Here is a 23,429-nt window from a genome sequence, read left to right as displayed (position 1 = left end):
TTATAAATTTAACACATCCTTGCTGAATACAATTTTTAATTTCTTTTAAAAAAAAAAAAGAAAGAATGAAAATTTACTGACCCCAGACTTTTGAATGGTAGTGTATATTGTTAGAAAATATTTCTATTTTAAATAAATGCTCTTCTTTTTAACTTTTTATTCATCAAATAATCCTGAAAAAAAGTATCACAGGTTCCCAAAAAATATTAAGCAGCACAACAGTTTCCAGCACTGATAATAAATCAGCATATTAGAATAATTTCTGAAGGATCATGTGACACTGAAGACTGGAATAATGATGCTGAAAATTCAGCTTTGCATCACAGGAATAAATTAGATTTTAATGTATATTAAAATAGTAAAATGTTATTTTACATCGTAATAATATTTCACTTTACATTTTTCCTGTATTTTTTATTAAATAAATGCAGCCCTCATGAACATAAGAAACTCCTTTAAAAAAACATTAAAAATTGTTCTGATCCCAAACAGTTTAACAGGATATATATATATATATATATATATATATATATATATATATATATATATATATATATATATATATATATAAATATATGTGTGTGTGTGTGTGTGTGTGTGTGTGCGTGTTGATACATGCAGTGCAGTTGTACAGATAACATTAACCCAGTCCTCACTTTCTAGATCAACACAAATATTTAACTTAAGCTGCTCTTTAACCTCATTGTCTTAGTCCAAGGTTGAACTAATGTTTATACTGTTTCTCCGTGCCTATGGTAATAATTTATTTACACCAAACTGACAATGTCGAGGACAAAGAAAATGTAAACTGAATTGTATTGTCCAATGTTTTCTAATTGTTGTACCATGTCAAATCAAGTCATGTATGATACAACATTTTTAATGTTTATCTATTTAGAAAAAACATGTTTGACATTGTAAATCAATACTGTGTATTGTGTACTTAACAAAGTCCCCTAACTGTTAAATATATGCATTAGACTGTAAGAGAAGTTCGCAAAGCAAAGCATTTGGTCATTTGTTATATAAATTACTTGGTTTGTCTAAGTGACTTAAATTCTGTAGATTTAATGTCAAAAGATATGACACTTTTCTGCTAACCTACATTCACTTTATCTGGATTGGCTGATTCAATGAAAAGTTGGCATAAACCAGACAGTACAAAACCACTGTTGAGAAAGGTTAACTTTTTATTCTGTTTTCATAACTATTATCTTTCATCCAGTGATGCTGTGCTTAATGGGGTACTACATTAGATAGTGTGGCCACTTACATCCAACATCCAGCAAAAACTGGAAGATGAAATTACTGTTTTCTCCAGAGCTGCTTTATAGACTAATTTAACTCATTCCATAATTGATAGACTTCATACAGTTGTCAGACGGAACTGACTCAACAAATGAGCTGATTTTAACTGAATAGTGACTGTTTACTATTATCTTTTTAGAGCAGCTTTACAGCAGAATTGAATTTGTTTGCATCACTGAATCACAATTTTCTTGTCTATAACTGTAAAGATTATTTTAAGTTATATTTATTGTATAAAGTGCTATTTAAATAAAGGTGATTTGAGTTGACAACTATTTTCTATTGAATCAGTGTTCACACTGGTCACTGAGTAGGCTACATGAGAGGTGAGGGGGTGGAAACAGATTATCTGTTCAAGAATGCAAGTAAATGGCAAAACTTGTGCTGAGGGCTGACTTTGTCTATGCTGCATTTGAGGCATGTGGCATTAGAAAAATAAAAAAAATTTCATGACTGGAATTTGAAATGTAAAAATATCAAATGTTACATAAATAGATACTTTCCAGTGTATTATATGAGACAAACTCATAGATAATAATAAATAAAAAAGAATGGACCTGAACAAAAAACAACAGGCGAAATGAATGTAATAAGCCGTTTAATAATATGTTGTGACAGATTCACTGAGTACAAATATTACACACAGGATCTGTATTATGTTTTAAGTGCTTTATAGGCTAGTGCTCAAGATATGTGGATATTTGTTACATTTTTTTTTTCACTGACAATCATTGCATTATGTTCATTCAGTATGCTATATCGTTAAAAAAATTACATATGGCATTCATTTTCTAATCAGTCTTTAAAACCCAATAATGCCGATAACCCAATAATAAGAAAAACAAGAGGAAAAACAACAACAACAAACAACAAGACTTTGAAATTCAGAAGCAAAGTTTAAAATATTTTAGGTCCTAATGACCACGTTTCGACATATGTCCAACATTATCATATCAGTCACAATATTCCTAACATTTTACTATTTAACCTTTTTTAAAATCTGACGAAACACAGGTCGGATGTGTATCAGCCTGAACACGTCATCACAAGTCTCGGTTAATGGAAATGTAGGCGTGAGTGTATTCGCGCCTCAGATTGGTCAGAAGTTCCTGTTTCAACACAGACGCGATATAAATGTCAACATCGACGCTGTAAGCCTGAAAAAGAAACTCAAACAAGAGAAGACAGGAGATTAACCGTTCACGTGGTGTGATAATCGAGTATGGTGGACAGTGTTTACCGTACACGCTCTCTCGGCGTAGGTGTAGTTGGTCTTCCTGATCAGTATGCCGATGGTAAAGCAGCGAAAGTGTGGCAGCTGTATATCGGAGACACTCGGAGCAGGACAGAGGAGTACAAGAGCTGGGTGCTGTCCCTGCTCAGAAAGCATGGGGTTCAGAAGGTGCTGGATGTAGCCTGCGGCACAGGGTATGACCTAAATTAAATAACAATGCTAATAATAACTTCTCAAATTCAAACGTTATAGCTGCAGATAGTATTTAGCCTTAAGTTTAGTCCAGACTGGTTGCTTTGTGGTTTACTCAACTGCCCCTCTCAGAAATCTGGGTTAAGTGGTTGGGCATTGAAGCTGAAGGCATTTTGGCTGAATAACACAAAGGGTGTGTTGCAGCAAGAGTCATGTCTGCATGTGTTATTTGACACTGGCAGGTAGGTAGGTAAGTGTGTGTGTGTGTGTGTGTGTGGTAGGGTGTGTGTGTGTGTGTGTGTGTGTGTGGATAAATAGATATACACAAAACACAAGCATTTGTATTTCACTGCCAAAAACCTGTGACACCAAGAAAAAAATGCTTGTTAAAATATATTTTGTTGGTACAGAATAAAGAGGTAACAAGTCATACCTGTGCAAAAAAATAATATATATATATATATATATATATATATATATATATATATAAACATTTACTGGTGGTGAGTAAGTTACAGACAGTTACACTTTTTGTACAGTATATGAACGCTTGAAAATTTACTCCCTGCCAATGAAACATGCACACACTAACTTCTAATAATATCTGCTGCTGCTGCTGCTGGGCAGTGCTGTGTGGTAGCTGCATTTTGGGGAGTGTCTTCAATTGTTAACTCAGCATAACCTGCAAGACCTGTTTTCCATTTAGATGAACTCCAGCCCAGACATTTGTATTCTCCACACAGGCATGTCTGTAGCAGATATTTAACAGCATATCAATTTAAACTGCAAATCATGTGTTTAAAGTCAGCATGAAATGTAAATTGTGACTGACTTTTCTATAATGTGATGTAGGGATGTGCCAGTCCGATGTTCATATCGGGTATTGGCTCCGATACTGCCATTTTTCTCGGATCGGGTATCGGTCAGAGATGGCCAATCCAAATCCGATATTTTTTTGATTGTGCGATTTATTCTGTGTTACTTCTTAAGCCATACGGTAGCTTAATGTGAGCTGCATATGAATATTTAAGTCCTTACATTAAAGTTCACACAAACTCTTTTCTCCACTGTGGCTGTCAGTCATTCGTTCATCCTTTAAAACCTCGTCACATTCAGTTACGACAGTCAGCTCAGTAAAGCTCTCTCCAAGATCATTCTGTGTTCCCATTATTATACTTGATTTGTAAATAAAATTGTAAAAATGTCTATGATTTTGCAAAAAGGACTTTGTTGTTTTGTTACTTGCTACTGGGTGTCTGTGAGAGCAAAACATGGGCATAGAAGAGACTATACATTTTTTTAATGTGCACAGTATCTAAAATTTAAACCTTTTAAAAGAAAGGCTCAATAACAGTTGCACAGATATAATACGCTACGCATAAATTCAATGCAAAGCGCTGCGTCCTGTGAGTCACAAATACAGTGCAGCACGAATTGCTTACAATTTCCGCATCCGGTGTGCAGAATGATGCGCTTGAAGCAACACGGAGTCACAGCCTGACGCCGTATTGCTTCAAGCGCATCATTTTACACACCGGATGCGCACATTGTAAGCGCTTTGTGCTGCACTGTATTTGTTGTGTCCTATCGTATCTATCATATGATGAATGGAGAACCCAGAATGCCGCTTAAAAATAAAATGGAGAATCAATTTAATTTTATTGAAATTGTGGCTCAGTAGTAGAGCATTGTGTTAGCAGCGCAAGAGGTTTTGGGTTCGATTCCCAGGGGAACACACATTAGGTGAAAAAATGTATAGCCTGAATGCACTGTAAGTCGCTTTGGATAAAAGCGTCTGCTAAATGCATAAATGTAAATGTAAAATTTATTGATTTAATAATTCAAACATAAAAATGTATATAAATAAATCACTTTTAAATGGGCAAATTAATAGAGATATTTATAGATGTTTATTTAATTTGTTTTTTTTTAAATGTAGCTTAATAAAACAATAAATTAAAAAAATATATTTTTTAAATTATAAATAAATAGACACATTTAAAACTGTTTATTGAATTAATGTTTTAAAATGTGGATTAATAAAACAATAAAAAGTACATTAACAAATCTTTTTAAATGCACATTTAAAATTGCTTTTTAAAAATGCATTTGGCAATCGCTTTTCTCTCTCTATTTGCCAATTGCTTTTCTTTGTCCTTTTGCCAAATGCCTTTCTTTATCCATTTGTCAATCAAGTTAAAAATGCCATTGGACAGTAAACACGTGGACGCAAACAATCAACTTTCGCCTCGATTTGAAGAGCCAACCCCTCTCTCGCTTGTAAATGTAACACGCACTGTCATTGGACAGTGAGAAAAGCTATACAGTACGTCATTAAAGAGGGAGTATGAAGACTGATTCATGCGACCCAAAATGTCAGGGGGATCTGAATGTGTTTGGAGCATAGACTTATAAAAACAGGTTTGGAGAGGGATTGTGGATGATTTGTTAGATTTAGCTGATTTCTGCGAAAGAAATTCTCCTCTCGGTTATCGGGGCTGGCGCAAAAAGCGGCATTGGCATCTCGTAGCGGCACTTTCGACTGCATCTCCAGCAGCATGGACTTTCTTCGCTGGCCATTTACATAATTTGATGTAATACTTTTTATATATTAAAAAATACATTTAAACAAAATAACATTATGTTCCACGGGACTGTCATTTGTATGCATTTATCATGAAGTTTGTTAATAGTCAGTTTATGTTTGATATTATTGATATTCGCGGCATAATCGTCTAGGCTGCTTTAGGGACTGTCTGCAAATGTACCACACAGTAAAAAACGAAGTTCAATAAATTATTCAAATTAATGTTTGCACTGCGGAGCTATAGTAAAAACAAGAATAATACAAGCTTTACAGTTTAGCAATGTGTTATATTTAAATGTTAAAAGTCATTTTATTAAAACACATTGGACGTTATAACCCAGTTGGTGGAATTGTTATTTGGTCCCTTACCCATCAAGGCGCTGTGATAGCGCTTCAAAGCTTTCTCCGTTTTAAATTTACTGCTACAAATACACAAAGGCGGTTTAAAAAAAAAATAATGTCGATATAAAGTGGTTGCGTACTGTTAAAACTGATTGTGGTAGTGATATATTTAGGACTGTCGACTGTATAGAAAGCGAAAGCGAATGTCCGGCAACCTAAAACCTGCACTATTTCACCACTACATAAGGGAAAGCTGAAATTGTTGTGTATGTGTACACACACACACACACACACACACACGTCTACTGAAATATTCTACAATTCAAGATCACATAGGGCGCAAGATGATATGTTTTTATTTATAATTTAATGAACAAGTAGGCCAAATGTGAGCAAAGTGCAGTTTTACTACAAAATATGCGCTAATTTAAGTACGGAAAAGAAAATGAAACCAATTAAATGCACAAAATAACTTTAAATTCTTACATTATTTTCCTATGTACAGAGCTCAATTTAGATATGACAAAGGTGCTGTAAAGAAAACATTTTGACAGCTAACAGAATGTTAAACATTGACTGATAACTTGTTCAGAGTTCATTGATTATATAAAATGCAGTGAAGGCTGACTATAGTTATCTGCATGTCTCATAAATGAGTAGGCCTATATGCAATGATGGAGAACAAGATTTTGGGGGTGTTAAGACCCAGAACCAAGCTGACTGAGCAATAAAGCTATAGTGAGCCCTTTTATTAAAACACCTGGAGCCTAGGTAATACAAAAATAACAACATTTGTCATTCACTCTCAAATGTCTCTCAATGTCTCTCAAATCTCAATTACAATTAAGTACAAATTAACTGTATTCAGTTGTTTTTTAGGTCCTAAAACTGTCAAGTACTTTATAGTCAAATCCATTTCTATATAGAAATAATGAAGATTTCTGTGCCACCCCAGACTGGTTCCTGGCCTCCCCTATGAAGACATCCTGGCACCTCCACAGCCTAAGAGGACAAAGTAATTAATATCAGTTTATTTCTGAGTATCTCTACTGATCGAGGAAAAAAAAAAATGGGCATTAGATTTGCATTTGAGAGAAACTGAGAATATTGTGAACAAGGATACAAACTGGCCACCTTTCACTGAAAATTGCCGTTCTGAATTCAAAGTCCATCTGTGTGATTTCAGTAGATCCAAAGAGTTGAAAACTCTTGCTGCTTCATACTTCATATGTTCATACATCTTGAAGATGGCTAAGGACTCGGATGGAGTTAAGCAGGTCATGGAGGGTCCGTGTACGTTTTGATAGTTTGTTTTTCCATTTGAAATGAAATAAGCAGAATTGGTCAACCAAATATGAACCGTTTTTTTTTTTTTTTTTCAGAAAAACGATTGATAAACCACTCAAAATTCATTTTCTCCTTGTGGGCGATCATGACACGCCCCTGTCTGCCGATTGGTCAACCAAATATGAGCCTGTGACGTCATCCTCAGTTCGTTCACCAAAATAATAGCCCTCTGCTGCTGTATCAATATGTCGTCTTTCTTCTATGCAACCTAATGCGTTTCACAGAAATATTTATTTCAGAAATATTAAAAAAAATATATAAAAGACATTAACATATAGTCCATAAGAGAAAATAGTTTAATTTATAAAAATGACCCTGTTCCAAAGTTTACATTCACTTGATTCTTATTACTGTGTTCTTACCTGAATAAACTACAGCTGTGTTTTTTTGTTTAGTGATAGTTGTTCATGAGTCCCTTGATTGTCCTGAACAGTTAAACTGCTCAGGAGTTTAACTGTTAAAATCCTTCAGCTCCCACAAATTCTGTGGTTTTTAAGCATTTTTGTGTATTTAAACCCTTTTCAACAGTGACTGTATGATTTTGAGATCCATCTTTTCACTGAGGGACTCATATGTCCTGTATGAATAAAGGCATAAAAAAACCATTAAAAATTTATCTGTTTATTAGTTATTGTCTATAATGTCTTAATAATTATTTGTTTTAGTAGTCTGTATTTATTTACTCAATCTGGTTACACCAACTTGTAAATAATGTTTAAGCAAAAAAGTGTTTGATTTTTATGCTGTATTATATAATTACACCAGGTCACCAAATAATGACAGTTGTAATCTTGGCCTAACTAAAGTCCCTAGTCTTTGGCCTAACACATAATTCTGACTCTGATAGTAGCTATATTAAGAAGCCTTTAACAATCACTCAACAGTAAACCTGAAACATGTAGCCAGCATTGTACTGGGGAGGAAATTTTCCCACATAATTAACTTATGACAACACCAGTGTTATCCATTTCGCACATTTTATATATATATTTGTACATTAGCCTAGATGTGGTGTTTGCATGGAAGCAGCATCAAATTGTTATGCAAACAAATACATGCATTGTAAATTCAGTAAATAAGGAGAGGGAAATCAGGAATACATTAAAACAATTGCTGAGGTACTCCTGTTGACTGAAGAATCAGTGATTTTTCTGAAGAACAGCGTTACAGCGGGCAGTTTAACTGTTCAGGACAAACAAGGGACTGACTCATCAACAACTATCACTAAACAAAACAAAAGAAAAAACAGCTGTGGATTATTCAGTTAAGAGCACAGTAATAAGAATCAAGTGAATGTAAACTTTGGAACAGGGTCATTTTTATAAATTCTATTATTTTCTCTTATGGACTACATGTAATTGTCTTTCATGTTAAATATCTTATTCAGGTCAGTACTAAATAAATAAAAATAAATGATGCATTTTGTATTATCTTTTATTTTGTTAAAATAATTAACATTTTGCAAATTCTGCAAGGTGTATGTAAACTTTTGATTTCAACTGTGTATATATAGGCTATATATAGGCAAAGGAGCAAAAGAATAGTCTAGGCCTAAGACATCTCCAAAACCCAGGTGCTGCTCCAAAACTTTACTCACCATTTCAGGGGCATATAGGCAGCAAAAGTTATGTTGGCGAATGCCTTAACCTCAATCAAATCATGCAGAAAGTGAAATTAAAAAATGTCAGAGCTTCTAAAGCTGCATTAACAGCGCATATTGTCTCAGAGGCCTTTATAACGTATTTAATTTATTCCCTTAATATTTCTCTGGTTGCCCGTGCATTTAGAAAAAATAAAAAGAAACATATTTTGTGTTAAACAGGTTGTTTTTGAATGTTGGTGCATGAAAGTTGCTCTTAATTATTTTATTTTTTTATCGATGAATGCAGTTCATTTTAATTATAAGCCTATAATTTATTGTACAGCCTTATATACCTGTTTTAAAAGACTTAAAAACAAACAAACAAACAAAACATTTTCACTGAGGAGTAGCTTAAATAGCATTAGCATTTTTTATCCTTGCAGCGCGTCAGTCTTGCAGTAAATGGCCATGAATAACAGTGAAAATATGAAAATATTGCTGGGCAAATAGACTTGTAATATTAATTTAATAATAAAAGTAATTTAATAATAAAAATAAAAGACCTAATAAAAATAAGAATGTAACAGATTGGAAATTCCAAACCTCTTAATATTGCCAATAATTGATGGTTTTGACAATAGGCTATCTCTGGCTCAAAGCCGTTGAGAGAGTCTCTAATTAATCTAAGGGCTCTGCTCTGGCTGCCTTTCGACAAAACCCAGCATGGGGCAAGTACACCCGGCTGCAGCCTGCAGATCGAGGCGGGGCGGGGTTGCACGTGCAGCCCCGCCCCATACCTAATCTGATTGGTTTGATCGTCTTTTATAGACATACATGATAAGAAATGTGTGCGTAGTTGGTGTAGGACAGAGGATGTTGTTGATTAAAAAGCTAAAAATGCTGTGCAGTTTTACAAAGCCTTTACTATAATGCAGTTGTTTATTGTTAACTTGACTCACTATAATTGAATCAAGAGACGTTTACTGCAAGTTTAATCTGGACCATGTCAAATTCACAAATTAATCATTGGGACATTCAAAAGCATTTAACGTGAAAGTACGTGGACTTATGCAATAAAACGGTGTTTTAAAAAGACCAAACTCAGTAAACAAATTATTAATAAAGCATTATATTCACAGACAAGCAGATATGAGCCCATAATACGAACGCAACGCGATTAACTAGGCGTTAAGCATTTTCTTCCCATAACCTGCTTGTCTGTAAATAGAATGCTTTATTAAAAATGTTTACTGAGTTAGGTCAGCTTTTTAAAACACGTTTTAATGCATTACGCCATGTTAGGCATTTTCCTTTTAGTCTAATGGTTTTCTATGGGAGGAAAACGCTTAACGCGTGATTAAACGCATTGCGTTCTTATTCTGGACTCATCTGCTTGTCTGTGAATATAATACTTTATTAATAATGTGTTTACTGAGTTTAGTCTTTTAAAAACACCGTTTTAATGCATTAAGCCACGTTAAACTTACAAACCCGATTCCAAAAAAAGCTGGGACACTGTACAAATTGTGAGTAAAAAAGGAATGGAATAATTTACAAATCTCATAAACGTATATTTTATTCACAATAGAATATAGATAACATATCAAATGTTGAAAGTGAGACATTTTGAAATGTCATGCCAAATATTGGCTCATTTTGGATTTCATGAGAGTTACACATTCTAAAAAAGTTGGGACAGGTAGCAATAAGAGGCCGGAAAAGTTAAATGCTCATTTAAAATGGACGCCATGTCATCCGGACTAAAGAGGACAAGGACAACCCAAGTTGTTATCAGTGCTCAGTTCAGAAGCCTGCATCTCTGATGGTATGGGGTTGCATGAGTGCATGTGGCATGGGCAGCTTACACATCTGGAAAGGCACCATCAATGCTGAAAGGTATATCCAAGTTCTAGAACAACATATGCTCCCATCCAGACGTCGTCTCTTTCAGGGAAGACCTTGCATTTTTCCAACATGACAATGCCAGACCACATACTGCAACAATTACAACATCATGGCTGCGTAGAAGAAGGATCCGGGTACTGAAATGGCCAGCCTGCAGTCCAGATCTTTCACCCATAGAAAACATTTGGCTCATCATAAAGAGGAAGATGCTACAAAGAAGACCTAAGACAGTTGAGCAACTAGAAGCCTGTATTAGACAAGAATGGGACAACATTCCTATTCCTAAACTTGAGCAACTTGTCTCCTCAGTCCCCAGACATTTGCAGACTGTTATAAAAAGAAGAGGGGATGCCACACAGTGGTAAACGTGGCCTTGTCCCAACTTTTTTGAGATGTGTTGATGCCATGAAATTTAAAATCAACTTTTTTTTTTTACCTTAAAATGATATACAGTTTAAACATTTAATGTCATCTATGTTGTATTCTGAATAAAATATTGAAATTTGAAACTTGGATGTGCAATGGCTGTGACACAACTGCACTAAAATAAGAGCATGATGATCATGAAATTGTGTTCGTTACTATAGCAACAGATTACAGGTATGTCCTTTCAGAATCATCACGACCGGTAGAAATAAAAGTTTCTCGATTTCTTCACTTTAAAATAATGAGGAGCAGCATATTTTCCTGAAATAAAGGGGTTAAAATATTGAGGTGTAGTATATTTTATTGAAGTTTAGTGGAAATTGAGATTGTTTTCATGAAATTTATTGGAGTGTAATTTGTAATGTGAATTAGAGGTTATTATATGTAACAATATGTCATGTTATATAAATTAAAACAATACTGATACATCTTTTTCATTTCCTTTCTCATACTCTGATGATATGAAATAATAAAATTTTCAAAAATTATTTAATTCATAATTAATTTTTCTATCTAAAGGCCTGATCCTCCCACTGTGGATAGTCAACCCAATTAATTTACTAAATGTAGTTGGTTGTCCGTCTGTTAGCCTAGAAATCAGCTTAATTTAACAAAACAATAATTTCACAGACATGGAGAGTTACAGACTAATGTTTTTTTTTTTTTCTTCTGTGCATTATAATGAAGGCTTTATAAAACTGCACAGCATTTTTAGCTTTTTTATCAACTTACTCTGTCCTACACCAACATTTCCTATCATGTATGTCTATGAAAGACGATCAAACCAATCAGAGTTGGTATGGGGCGGGGCTGCACGTGCAACCCCGCCCCAGGTGCAGCCCCGCCTCCATCTGCAGGCTGCAGCCGGGTACTTCTCGCATGGGGAGGTTATCGCGGTCATGGTGTGTCACCTGTCCCTTTGCACCACCTGGTGGTGATTTTGCGAATTATTTTGTGTGACAGCTTACTGTATACTTCAAGGAATGTCGTGCATGATCATGTTGATTCATTTTTGACATTTTGGATAGTTTTGATGCCATGAGCCTGTTGACTCAGCAGTAATCGTCAAAATAGACTTATAATGATCAAGACTTGTCACAGCACTCACTGGTTAAATTGCTCTGCTAAATGATTAAATGTAAATGTATAAAATGTAAAAAAAAAATTGTAATAAAGAGCAAATGAAGAGTGCACGTTTCCAATTTATTCAGGTAAGATAAAGCTCCGACATGGAGTGGGTCGCCTACATAGTAGAAAGACCGAGAAAGAGAAAATTATACCCGTCAAAAGAATCAGTAGCATAAGATGTTTTATCTCGCCGAGTGTATTATTAGTCTCGTTTTTTTCGCTTATGTTAGCCTCACCTGAGCAGTAGCCTACAAAACGATGTCATGCGCTTAGGTGTCTACAGATGTAGGTGCACTTACATTTTAAAAACACAATGACAGCTTAAAAACAGACTTCAGTGACTAAATAATTAATGAAATTTACCACAGGCTAACCTTTTAATTTTTTTAATTTAATTTTTTTTTTTTATCTCTGCTTCTCATCTGCTCCTCTATGGGTAGCGCAGCTTCACCATTAACAATGCACAGCTAAAAACACCCTGGGTGCTGATTAATAGGCTATTTCTAAAATAAATATTTTTGTGAAATGCATTAGGAAGTGGAAGTGGAAGTTGTGACATTTTGCCAAGTATGGTAACCCATACTCGGAATTGGTGCTCTGCATTTAACCCATCCAAGTGCACACACACAGCAGTGAGAAGTGAACACACCATGAACACACACCCGGAGCAGTGGGCGGCTATATATCCAGTGCCCAGGGAGCAACTGGTGGTTCAGTGCCTTGCTCAAGGGCACTTCAGCCATGGGTATTGAGGGTGGAAGAGAGCACTGTTCATTCACTCCCTCCCACCTACAACTCCTTTCAGCACTGAGACTCAAACCTGCAACCTTCTAGTTACAAGTCCAACTCTCTAACCATTAGGCCACAGCTGTTGTACAGAAGAAAGACGATATATTGATAAGTCACAGGCTCATATTTGGTTGACCAATTCTGCTTATTTCATTTCAAATGGAAAAACTAACTATCAATACGTACACGGACCATGGAGGAATCAGTTAATGTAAAAGTCTGTGAAAGTGATTCTGTGCCTCTTTGGGATGAACAATAAAGCGTCGTTCACTTGCAGAATGCAAGCTTCTAGAGGCATGTAACTCTGATAATGAATTTAGGTAAAGGGGTGCAGAGCCAGTGGTGGTTTTGTAGGCAAACATCAATACTTAGAATTTTATGCGAGCAGCTACTGTAAGCCAGTGCAAACTGATAAACAGAGGTGTGATGTGTTCTTTTCGGCTCGTTAAAAATTAATCTTGCTGCCGCATTCTGGATTAAAAGGGGCTCAAACCTTTGTCACTTTTTTCACTCCTGATGAATTTTTATCCTTCCATGTACAAGCTAGTAATGGGCTTTTGGTCATTGACTTGCAGAAAGTTTTCTGTGGGAATTAGTGTTAGGGGCTACTAGAATTCAGGGGGTGCCGACACTGATCTTGCATACCCCTTGGTAAAGGTGCAGTTGTGCCCCTGCTCTTATGTAGTGGTGAACTAGTGTGGTATAAAGTTAGTAAGGTTTTAGTTCGCTGGATATTTGCTTTCGCTTGACACTGTTCTATACAGTCGACAGTCCTAAAGATATCACTACCACAGTCAGTTTTAACAGTATGCAGCCATTTTATATTGACATGAAGAAAATTATTTCAAAACTGCCTTTGTGTATTTATAGCAGTAAATTAAACCGGAGAAAGCTTTGAAGTGCTATCACAGAGCTTGATGGGTAAAGGACCGAATGACAATTCCACCAACCGGGTTAAACCATCCGATGTGTTTTAAAGTCAGGTCAAGTCAAGTCACCTTTATTTATATAGCGCTTTTAACAATACAGATTGTGTCAAAGCAACTGTACAGCATTAATTAGGAAAATAGTGTGTAAATATTGCAAAATGACAATATTAAACTCATTTCAGTTAAAGACATTCATTGAATTCAGTGATGTCATCATCTAGCTCAGTTCAGTTTAAATAGTATCTGTGCAATCAAGTCGATGATATTGCTGGAAATGAAGTGTCCCCAACTAAGCAAGCCAGAGGTGACAGCAGCAAAGAACCAAAACTCCATCGGTGACAGAATGGAGAAAAAACCTTGGGAGAAACCAGGCTCAGTCGGGGGGCCAGTTCTCCTCTGGCCAGACGAAACCAACAGTTCAGTTCCAGGCTGCAGCAAAGTCACATTGTGCAGAGGACTCAACTGGTTCCTGTGGTCTTGTCCTGGTGGCCGTCTGAGGTAAGGTCTTTACTGGGGATCTGTCTCTGGGGCTCATCTAGTTGTCCTGGTTCTGGATAAAATTTTTTCTAAATAATAAAACAGTGGATAAATAAAATGACTTTTTAAAACAGATGATATAAATTGTTCATCATCTATATTAGGGGCATATATATTAACTAACAATATTAATGTATTATAGAGTTTTCCTGCTACTATAACATAACGCCCATTGGAGTCAGAAATAACTTTTGTTGCAGTAAATTGTACATTTTTCTTTATGAGTATTGCTGTACCTCTAGACTTAAAACTAAAATTTGAATGAAAGATTTGTCCCACCCACTTTCCTCTTAATCGGCCATGGTCTTGGTTCCTTATATGCGTTTCCTGTAAAAACACGATATCATCCCCCAGTCTTCCAAGATGAGATTATACATTACCCCGTTTAATAGCCCCATTAAGTCCCTTACAATTCCATGAGACAAACTGAACTGAATTTTTCCTAGCAGCATTTACTTTCATTTCAGGCTAAGAAACTTGAAAAGTAAACTTGAAACTGTAAAGTGTGGTTTTTGTAGAGAAGGGGGAAATAAAATGACTTTTAACATTTAAATAGAACATTTAAATATAACACACTGGCAAACTGTGAAGCTTGTATTATTATTAGGGGCCAAGCACCGAAGGTGTGTAGGCACCTATTGAAATCGTTGGCGTTCTTCTTCTTCTTCCTCTTCTTGTTCTTGTTAATCTTTTTCTTTTTTTTTTCTTTTTTTTTTTTTTCTTCTTATTTTTATTGCGTTTCTTAGGATGGATTTCTGTGGAGTTGTGAAATTTGGCACACTGATAGAGGACAGTGTCAACATTAACCATAGCAAATTTGGAGTCTCTAAATCCAACTCTTTAGCGCCACCACTTTTCCAAAATGTCAATATCTTTATTCTAATAACTTTTGATCCTTAAGGCACAGAAGGAAAAATTTTTTTCCTCTGAATCCTTGGCTCATGCCGAGTCGAATGGACCCCAAAATTCGAAAATCGCAAGGTTTTGTTTTTTCGCTATTTTCGAACTCGTACTAGATGGTTAGTCTGATTGGCGTATTGAGACCAGACTTGGGGTATGTTATAACAAGCATGACCTGAGACTACCTGCAGTGTTTAGACGCAGCGCCACCTAGTGGTCAGGAGATATGAAGAATTAATATTATAACTTCTGAATGGTTTGGCCAAAAATCACAAAACTGGTCTCTATATATTCGGAGGGTCATGTCGAGTCGAATAATATCCAATTTTCCCGTGTCAGCCATTTTAGGTGTCAGCCATTTTGAATTATGTTCTAAAATGCTTTATTTTTTGAATGCATTATCGTATCGTTACAAAAATAATTACAAAAATCTTCGGCTCCATGCCCTGATGCTACTCAAAAAGTTTGGGGGCAGCGCCACCTTGTGGTCTAAAGTTATGATGAAATATATAAAAATGCTAATAACTTTTGAATAAATTAGACTATTGAAATGAAAGTGGTCTCTCTATATTCTTTGGGTCATGCCGAGAACATTGATACCAATTATGCCAAAATTGGCCATGCTTCCTGTCCGCCATTTTGATTAATGTTGAAAACCTACTTTTTCGAACTCCTCCTAGATCGTTAGTCCGATTTTCACCAAATTTGACGTGGATCATCTTCAGACCAAGCTGACAAAAAGTTATGGATTTCGTGTTGATATACAAAACGGTTTTCGTTTAGCGCATCAACGAATTTGTTCGTAAAATGCCATACATTTACAAGCGAGAGAGGGGTTGGCACTTCAAATTGAGGCGAAAGTTGATTGGTTGCTCCCACGTGTGTACTGTCCAATGGGACTTTTTGACTCGATTGACAAATGGATAAAGAAAAGCATTTGGCAAAAGGACAAAGAAAAGCAATTGGTAAATATAGCTGCAAGCAGCGATGGTGGGCTCAAGCCATCAGCGCAAACGCCACCCCGGTGGCATCAGGTAAACTGTGCCCAGCAGGCACATGCATTTACAGTAATCCTCTGGCACTCAGGTTTTAAGGGATACGGCAATTAACGGGTTAATACGAAGCATCAAGACTTTGAAATCACATACACAGAATAATATTCATTAAGAAAGTGAAATTAAATGATTAATAAACTATTTATTCGAACCCTTGCTATTTTCTATTCTAATAAGAGTCTTGGCTGTGGAACACCTGTAATAGAGTTGGCTAGCTGGATGCAAATAAAGTCATGCCTTTTATTTGTTCCCCTGTTTGCTATTTCACATTCCTGTCACTGAAGCGTTGTGGCCAAAGACACAGAAGGTAACTGAAACAATGTGGTTTAAGTCAAGGTGATTATTAGGGTTCCAAGCACATTGGTTTGTGTAGATGATGCAGGTTAAACAATGGACGTGTCTCTTTTCAAGTAAATTATTATACGCACAACATGAAAATAGATAACAAATATAGTGTCCCTTCTTCACTTTTTCAGTAATGCGTGATAACTTGAGAAATATGTTGTCAATACTATTAAAATAAGATAAAACGTAATGGTATTTCGTAGATGATAGTTTTTGCATAATTACTATATTGGGCTTTATTAAAGTTTATGAAAAAAGAATGAATGTATATGCATTTTTGATTTATTTACATAAATGAAACATTTTCAAGTCTTTGAACAGATCTTGAAGTATTTGCTGTCCTGTGGCGCCATCGAGTGGACAACATTAGCATTGTGCCCTTCATTTTTGAACAACATTATGAAAGGGGCCAATATTTTTTGATTGATTATAAATATTTAATGATTAGTTTACTGATAATATACCCACATTAAAATCGAATTTACTGATTCTGTATCTTATTTCATGCTTAATCATGAGTTTAATTTTCAACTTACATTTTTAAGCGGTGTTGAATGATTACTAAGTGAGTTGCTAAATTTGTTTTGTTTTTACAATTATAATACATAAACTATATAATGATGAAAAATACAACAGTTATTGTTTTCATAATATTTACTATTGACAATCGTTATTCTGTATTGTAAAGAAGAAGGTTTTTATGACAACAAAAATGGTCATTACTAAAAATTAAACACTAATTTAATTCATAGTTTTATTTTTCTATAGGTTAAGCACCTTTTCGTAAAGCTGGCTGTTTCCCAGTTTTATTTTTTTTTGTTTGTTTGTTTTTTTTTTTTTTTTTTTTTTTAGGATTTACATTTAAAAAAATGAGCCTACTTCAAACATTTTAAGCAGCTTGAACAAAACCTGTTAATATTTATTATAGACCACTGTAACTGTCTATTATCTAAAAAAACAAAAAACAAATTTATTATGAAAATAAAAGTGTGTACACCAGTTAAACTGGATGATAAAGAAATTGCTAACAATAGTTTAATAGAGCATGTTTTAGGTTTATAGGTGTTTAGATGCAGAAATGTAATTTAATCATATAGATTAATTCTTGTTAGAGCAAAAAAAAAAAAAAAATAATAATAATAAATACATGAATACATACAAAAAAAGCAGCCAAGACGATGCGAATTTCCTGTTTTTATAGATTAAAATTAAAGACAGAAAGCAGCTGGTAAATGCAGTCACTTTAATATTCAAATCCAGTACCATGATACACTTCAGATTTATTTCTCAACTGTTTATGTTCACGTGACTGTTTTCGTTTATATTCGCCAAGCTATTATGTATTTTGAAATAACCTTGTTCTTGATTTGTTCGTTCTTGCCAGAATCAGCGTCCTCTGGATTTCGAGAGATCGATGTTATTCTGCCCTTAGACAGTCTCGCGCTGTCAAATAGTCTTTAAATTTTCACAATCAAACAGCTCACAAATACCTGAATTTAGCTCTTGTTGTGTTCTTATGGGTGGATTGTGTGCATTCGCGGTAGTATTTTATTTTAAAAAGCTCTTAAAACTATAAAAATGCTTTTATTGTGAGCTCGTGAGACTGCACGCGCTGATGCAGCGGTGATTTCTTTCTGGTCTTTCTCACTGATCTCCGGCCAGACATCAATTATTAATGAGATCTGAGCCGGTAATAATAACATATGTTGGTTCAGCTTGTCAGTGTGTATTAAATGTGTATTTATTTGTCCGTTCTCGCCGAAAAACCATCACCGTGTTCTGGAGCGCAGAGCAATCGATGTGATGTTCAGCCCTTAGACAAAGAAAATCTCACAAGCACTCATAAACACTCATTTTCATCTCTATAATATGTTCTTCTAATTGTTTTGTGTTAATTCGCCGCTGTGTTTTAATGTAAAAGGCTGTAGTTTCTGTATGTAGACTTTTTTTTCCCTTCAAGTGTTCAGAAGTCTCGCGCTGTCACACAGGCTGCAGCAAATATTTCATTTTAACACTCACAAACATCTGAATTTAGCTCTTGGTGTGTTCTAATTGGCGGATTGTGTGGAATCGCCGTAAATATTTTATTTTTAAAAGGTCTTAAACAAGAATAAACTCGTTTGTTGTGAGCTCGTTGAGACTGCACGCGCTGTTCGGAGCGGTGATTTATCTCTCGTCTATCTGTCTGTTCTCTGGCCATACATCAATTATTAATAAGCCCTGACCCGCTAATAATAAGATATGTTGGTTTAGCTTGTCAGTGTGAATTAAATTGATTTATTTAGTTGTATTTTTAACCGATTTAAAAGTGAAACTAAGCGAGACTCCTCCCTCTCAGTCGCGGGAATTGCTCCTGTAGAGGCGCATTTTCTCTCAGACAATGAAAGTCTCAGCACACATTCATTCCTCACACAGAGCCAAAAATCCATATTCAAATCAAAATAGCCGACTTCCTGTTGGTCGTAGCTAATGACTGTAAATTAGAAAGTTGTCCGTCTTAATAAGAACAATATATGTACCGAGTTTGGTGTCTATAGCTAAAACTAAGCCCCCCACTTTTGACAAAAGGTGGCGCTATAGAGTGCCTCCTCCACGCCCTTTTATGACCTTTTGCCAGTGTCTAGCTATCATTAATACTGATATGTGTTCTGAGTTTCATGAAATTCTAAGCATGTTATCTGCCTCAAAATCAGAATATATTATACAGAAAAATATTCCAGTTTGATATGTTGCCATGGCAACACTATATTAGATATCAATATCCCCTCAACATTTTTACATGGGCCGTGTTTTGTCATTTATTCTGATGAAGTTTGAAGCAAATTGAGTAAAAATAAGATGCTGAATTCAAAGCATTTTGAAAATGACACACTTCCTGCTGCCAGTTGGTGGCGCTATAATTTTGACTCCAAATAGTCACATATATGCGATCGGCATCATACAACGAACAAATTGATGAAGTTTAATTAAAATCAGGAAATGTATGTGGATGTTATTAGACACTTCCTGTTTCTCATTTCTCGCCATAATTTCAACGCCTCGCCACGAGCAAACCATTCGAGATATCAAAAATCCCCTGGCAATTTTGCATCCCCGATGTCTTGAGATCATGTTGACCAAGTTTGGTGGCAATCGGGTAAAAAAAACCTATGACAAGTATATCAAATTCCAGAGCATGCACTTTTTACATAGCTCTAAATAGCTGGCTTCCTGTTGGGCGGAGCTTATGACATGCAATACGAAAGTTGTTCGGCACAATGAGATCTATATGTGTACTGAGTTTCATATGAATACGTGCAAGTATGTTTGAACTATACATCAACATTTCTGACTGTGTTCCAGGGGGCGCCGTAGAGCCCCTGTGTCACGCCCGGGTCTCAGCCTCTGCAGCCTCCTAATGGCCACAGATTCTAAGGTGTGTGCAAGTTTTCAAGAGTTTTTTGAGCATGTTAAGGGCCCCAAAAGCCCCCACAACTTTGACGAAAAATAAGAATACTAAACCCTAAATAGCCAACTTCCTGTTGGGCGGAGCCTATGACATGCAGTACGAAAGTTGTTTGGCTTGATGAGATCTATATGTGTACTGAGTTTCATACGTCTACGTGCAAGTATGTATGATATATGGCCCTCCATATTCCAGGGGGCGCTGTAGAGCCCCTGTGCCACGCCCGTGTATGTGTCTCTGCCCGGCCCCTAATGGCCGCAGGTTCCAATGTGTGTGCCAATTTTCAAGAGTTTTCGAGTATGTTAAGGGCCCCCAAAAGCCCCCGAGACGTTGGAAAAAAAAAAAAAAAAATAATAATAATAATAATAATAATAATAATAATAATAAAAAATAATCCTAAGGAAAACAATAGGGCTCTCGCCCTCCAGGCTTGAGCCCTAAATAGAGAGAGAAAAGCGATTGCCAAATGCATTTTTAAAAAGCAATTTAAAATGTGCATTTAAAAAGATTTATTAATGTTTTTAATAAATGTTTTTTTTTATAGTTGTATTAATCCATGTTTTAAAACATGAATTCAATAAACTGTTTTAAATTTGTCTATTTATTTATACATTAAAAAAGTTTTTTAAATGTATTGTTTTATTGTTTTATTAAACTACATTTAAAAACACAAATTAAATAAACATCTTTAAATATGTCTATTAGTTTGTCCATTTAAAAAAGTGATTTATTTATATACATTTTTATGTTTGAATTATTAAATCAATAAATTGATTCTTCATTTTATTTTTAAGCGGCACTCTGGGTCCTCCATAATGTTTTTATTGCCTTATTAAAAAATATGCTATACATTTAAAAGAAATTTATTTTAATTTTATAGTATATACTTATATATGAAGCGCTATCCGCTTACATTTTACCATATTTAGTGCAACACTTTCATTTGTTCCCCACAAAATAATGTTTTTTTCACTAAATGTTTGGATTTCTAAAATTATTGTGCATTGATTTTTCTAGAATGACTTTTGCTGCCGAATTATCCAGTATCACCTGTCCTAGTTTATGATAAATATTTGTCATAGAATATGAATATACATGGGCCTATATTTTTTTATATGTATTGTTTATTTTATTTTTCTTTATAATGAAGTAGTCTATATCTAGTAGATTGTGAAAGAATGATTACCAGTTCCACAAACAAAGATATATAAATTCTACATTTATTTAAATGGGGGGAAAAAAAATTCTTTGGTATCAGATCGGTACTGGCCAATACAGAACCCTAGGTATCGGAGGCGAAAAAGGTGGATCGGAGCATCCCTAATGTGATGTATATCCAAGTGAAACATCTATTACAAGAAATATAGGTCAGGCCTTCATCCATTTGGAATTGATTGAATCAAAGAAAGTTGTTTTGCTAACTAAATGGAGGCAGATCTGAATGCAAGTTTGTAGTCAGTTGTGGAGTGAGAAGTTGAGTTGCTGGAAGGGAGGGGTTGAAACTCGTCTGGCCACTGGACAACCTTATTGCCCAGCCTTCACATCAATATACATGTCAGAGAAGAAATGCTGTTACGAGGGGACTAAAAGGACACATTAAAAAAAAAAAAAAAAAAAAAAAAGAATTGTCCATTTTGATTGCATGGTGATTAATAGTGTCAGTACCAGCACTCTTTCAGTGATACACTGCAAAGCTCGATGTGTGATATAGGAGAAAAAGACTTGCATGCATGAATGCACGCATCACTCTGCATTTATTAAATGCATGTTTCAAATTGAATCACTATTTTCTGCATTTGTTTCATTAAAGTTCATTTTTGCATGTAACTATATTTAAAATGTAGTAGAACTGCCAAGGATAGCGAGTTTGATTAAAATTGATATTTACATCATTAAATATAATTAGCTTTATTCCATCTTGTCAGTATAAGCACATCATTCTGTTGTCTTTAATTTAGTAAGCCTTACAGCCCTTAAAAGTAGAAAAGGAAAATAAAAAAACTGACATGAATAAATCACTGCATGTAGGTGTGCTGAAAGTTGTCAAGTCATAATAAGTAGAATGCAGAGGTGATTAAGTAATTCATTACTTAAGTGCTTTAGAGCATTTTAGAGCAGTAGTTTTCAAATAGATTAGATATAATTAAATAGACTACAGTATAGATTAGTCAATAGTTTAGTGTCAGTGATTATTAAAGGGGTCATATGATGTTGCTAAAAACATTATTTTGTGTATTTGGTGTAATGCAATGCGTGCAGTTGAAGATTCAAAAAACACATTATTTTCCACATACTGTACATTATTGTTGCTCCTGTATGCCCCGCCTTTCTGAAACGCATCGATTTTTACAAAGCTCATTGTTCTGAAAAGTGAGGTGTGCTCTGATTGGCTAGCTATTTAGTGCGTTGTGATTGGCTGAATACCTCAAGCATGTGACGGAAATGTTACACCCCTTACAATACTGTGATGCCGTGTCCCGGTGTGACGAGACAAAACCAATAAAACCCATTAAAAACAAGGCATTTGTTGCATCCAGTGGGGACATTATTATGGATTTTAATGACTTGTACTGTCTTTTTATGCATTGTGTTGCGTATCACGCCGCGTTAACATAAAACCATGTCTGCATTTGTGATCGGAGAAACGACAAACAACAAGCGCTACTCTACACTGCTCAAAACTTGCGTTTGAATCAACAGTTGCAAATTCTTTAAATATGAAAACGTACTTACAGGCTGTGAGTCAGAAGTGCCTGACTGTCCTTGCAAAGTTGTAATTGCCCCACTTTATAGAAACAACCTTTGTACACAGCTGGCATTGTAGGCTACTCTCCCAGGTTCGGGAAACAGTCCTCCATAAACTGCGCTGCACACAACTGAATATTTGGGCTGAACTTTTCTGGAACAGTGTTGTAAATACAACTTAACCACTGATTTCTAGTTGTGTCCTCTTTTGGAAGACCAGACAAAGTAGTTTTGCTTTCACAATGAGAAACACAGCATCTCCACGACATGGTGGTAGCGGCGGTGGGAGCAACAATATTACAGCGAAAATTAAAGTTACGCATTCTTTCTTTGCGTGAACATTTGGGCAGTGTTATGCAAATCTTCCCGAGACATTTTAGGAGGGCGTGGACAAGTCTCAACTTTTATTAAGAATATCTCTTTGGGTTTGAGACTTTAGTCTTTGCAACTTAAGGGATCTTATCTATGCACGAACAGCTTGTAACACTCCAAAGAGAAAGGAAAACTTTAAATTGCATCATATGACCCCTTTAAAGCACAAAAAGACTGCTATTGAAGTCTGAATTTCTCTGTGTGAATGAATGGCACGGTTTCTCTACTACACATACTGAAGTATATGTGACATTCATGGTG

The 23,429-nt window shown here is 35.3% G+C and overlaps 1 protein-coding gene across 1 annotated transcript in view; it reads left to right on the top strand.

Moving 5' to 3' along the window:
- Nucleotides 1–2,395: 2,395 nt before the first annotated feature.
- Nucleotides 2,396–23,429, top strand: part of LOC109106984 (glycine N-methyltransferase-like) — a 39,945-nt gene continuing 18,911 nt past the window's right edge. Inside the window, 1 exon segment of the mRNA XM_042774584.1 lies at nt 2,396–2,736. Coding sequence (XP_042630518.1) covers nt 2,531–2,736 — 206 coding nt within the window. The 5' untranslated portion in view covers nt 2,396–2,530.

The sequence above is a fragment of the Cyprinus carpio genome, chromosome A17, assembly GCF_018340385.1.
Source record: "Cyprinus carpio isolate SPL01 chromosome A17, ASM1834038v1, whole genome shotgun sequence".
In the NCBI taxonomy this organism is placed as follows: domain Eukaryota; kingdom Metazoa; phylum Chordata; class Actinopteri; order Cypriniformes; family Cyprinidae; genus Cyprinus; species Cyprinus carpio.
The sequence above is the reverse complement of the archived record's forward strand: the minus strand, read 5'-3'. Positions and strand labels throughout refer to the sequence as shown.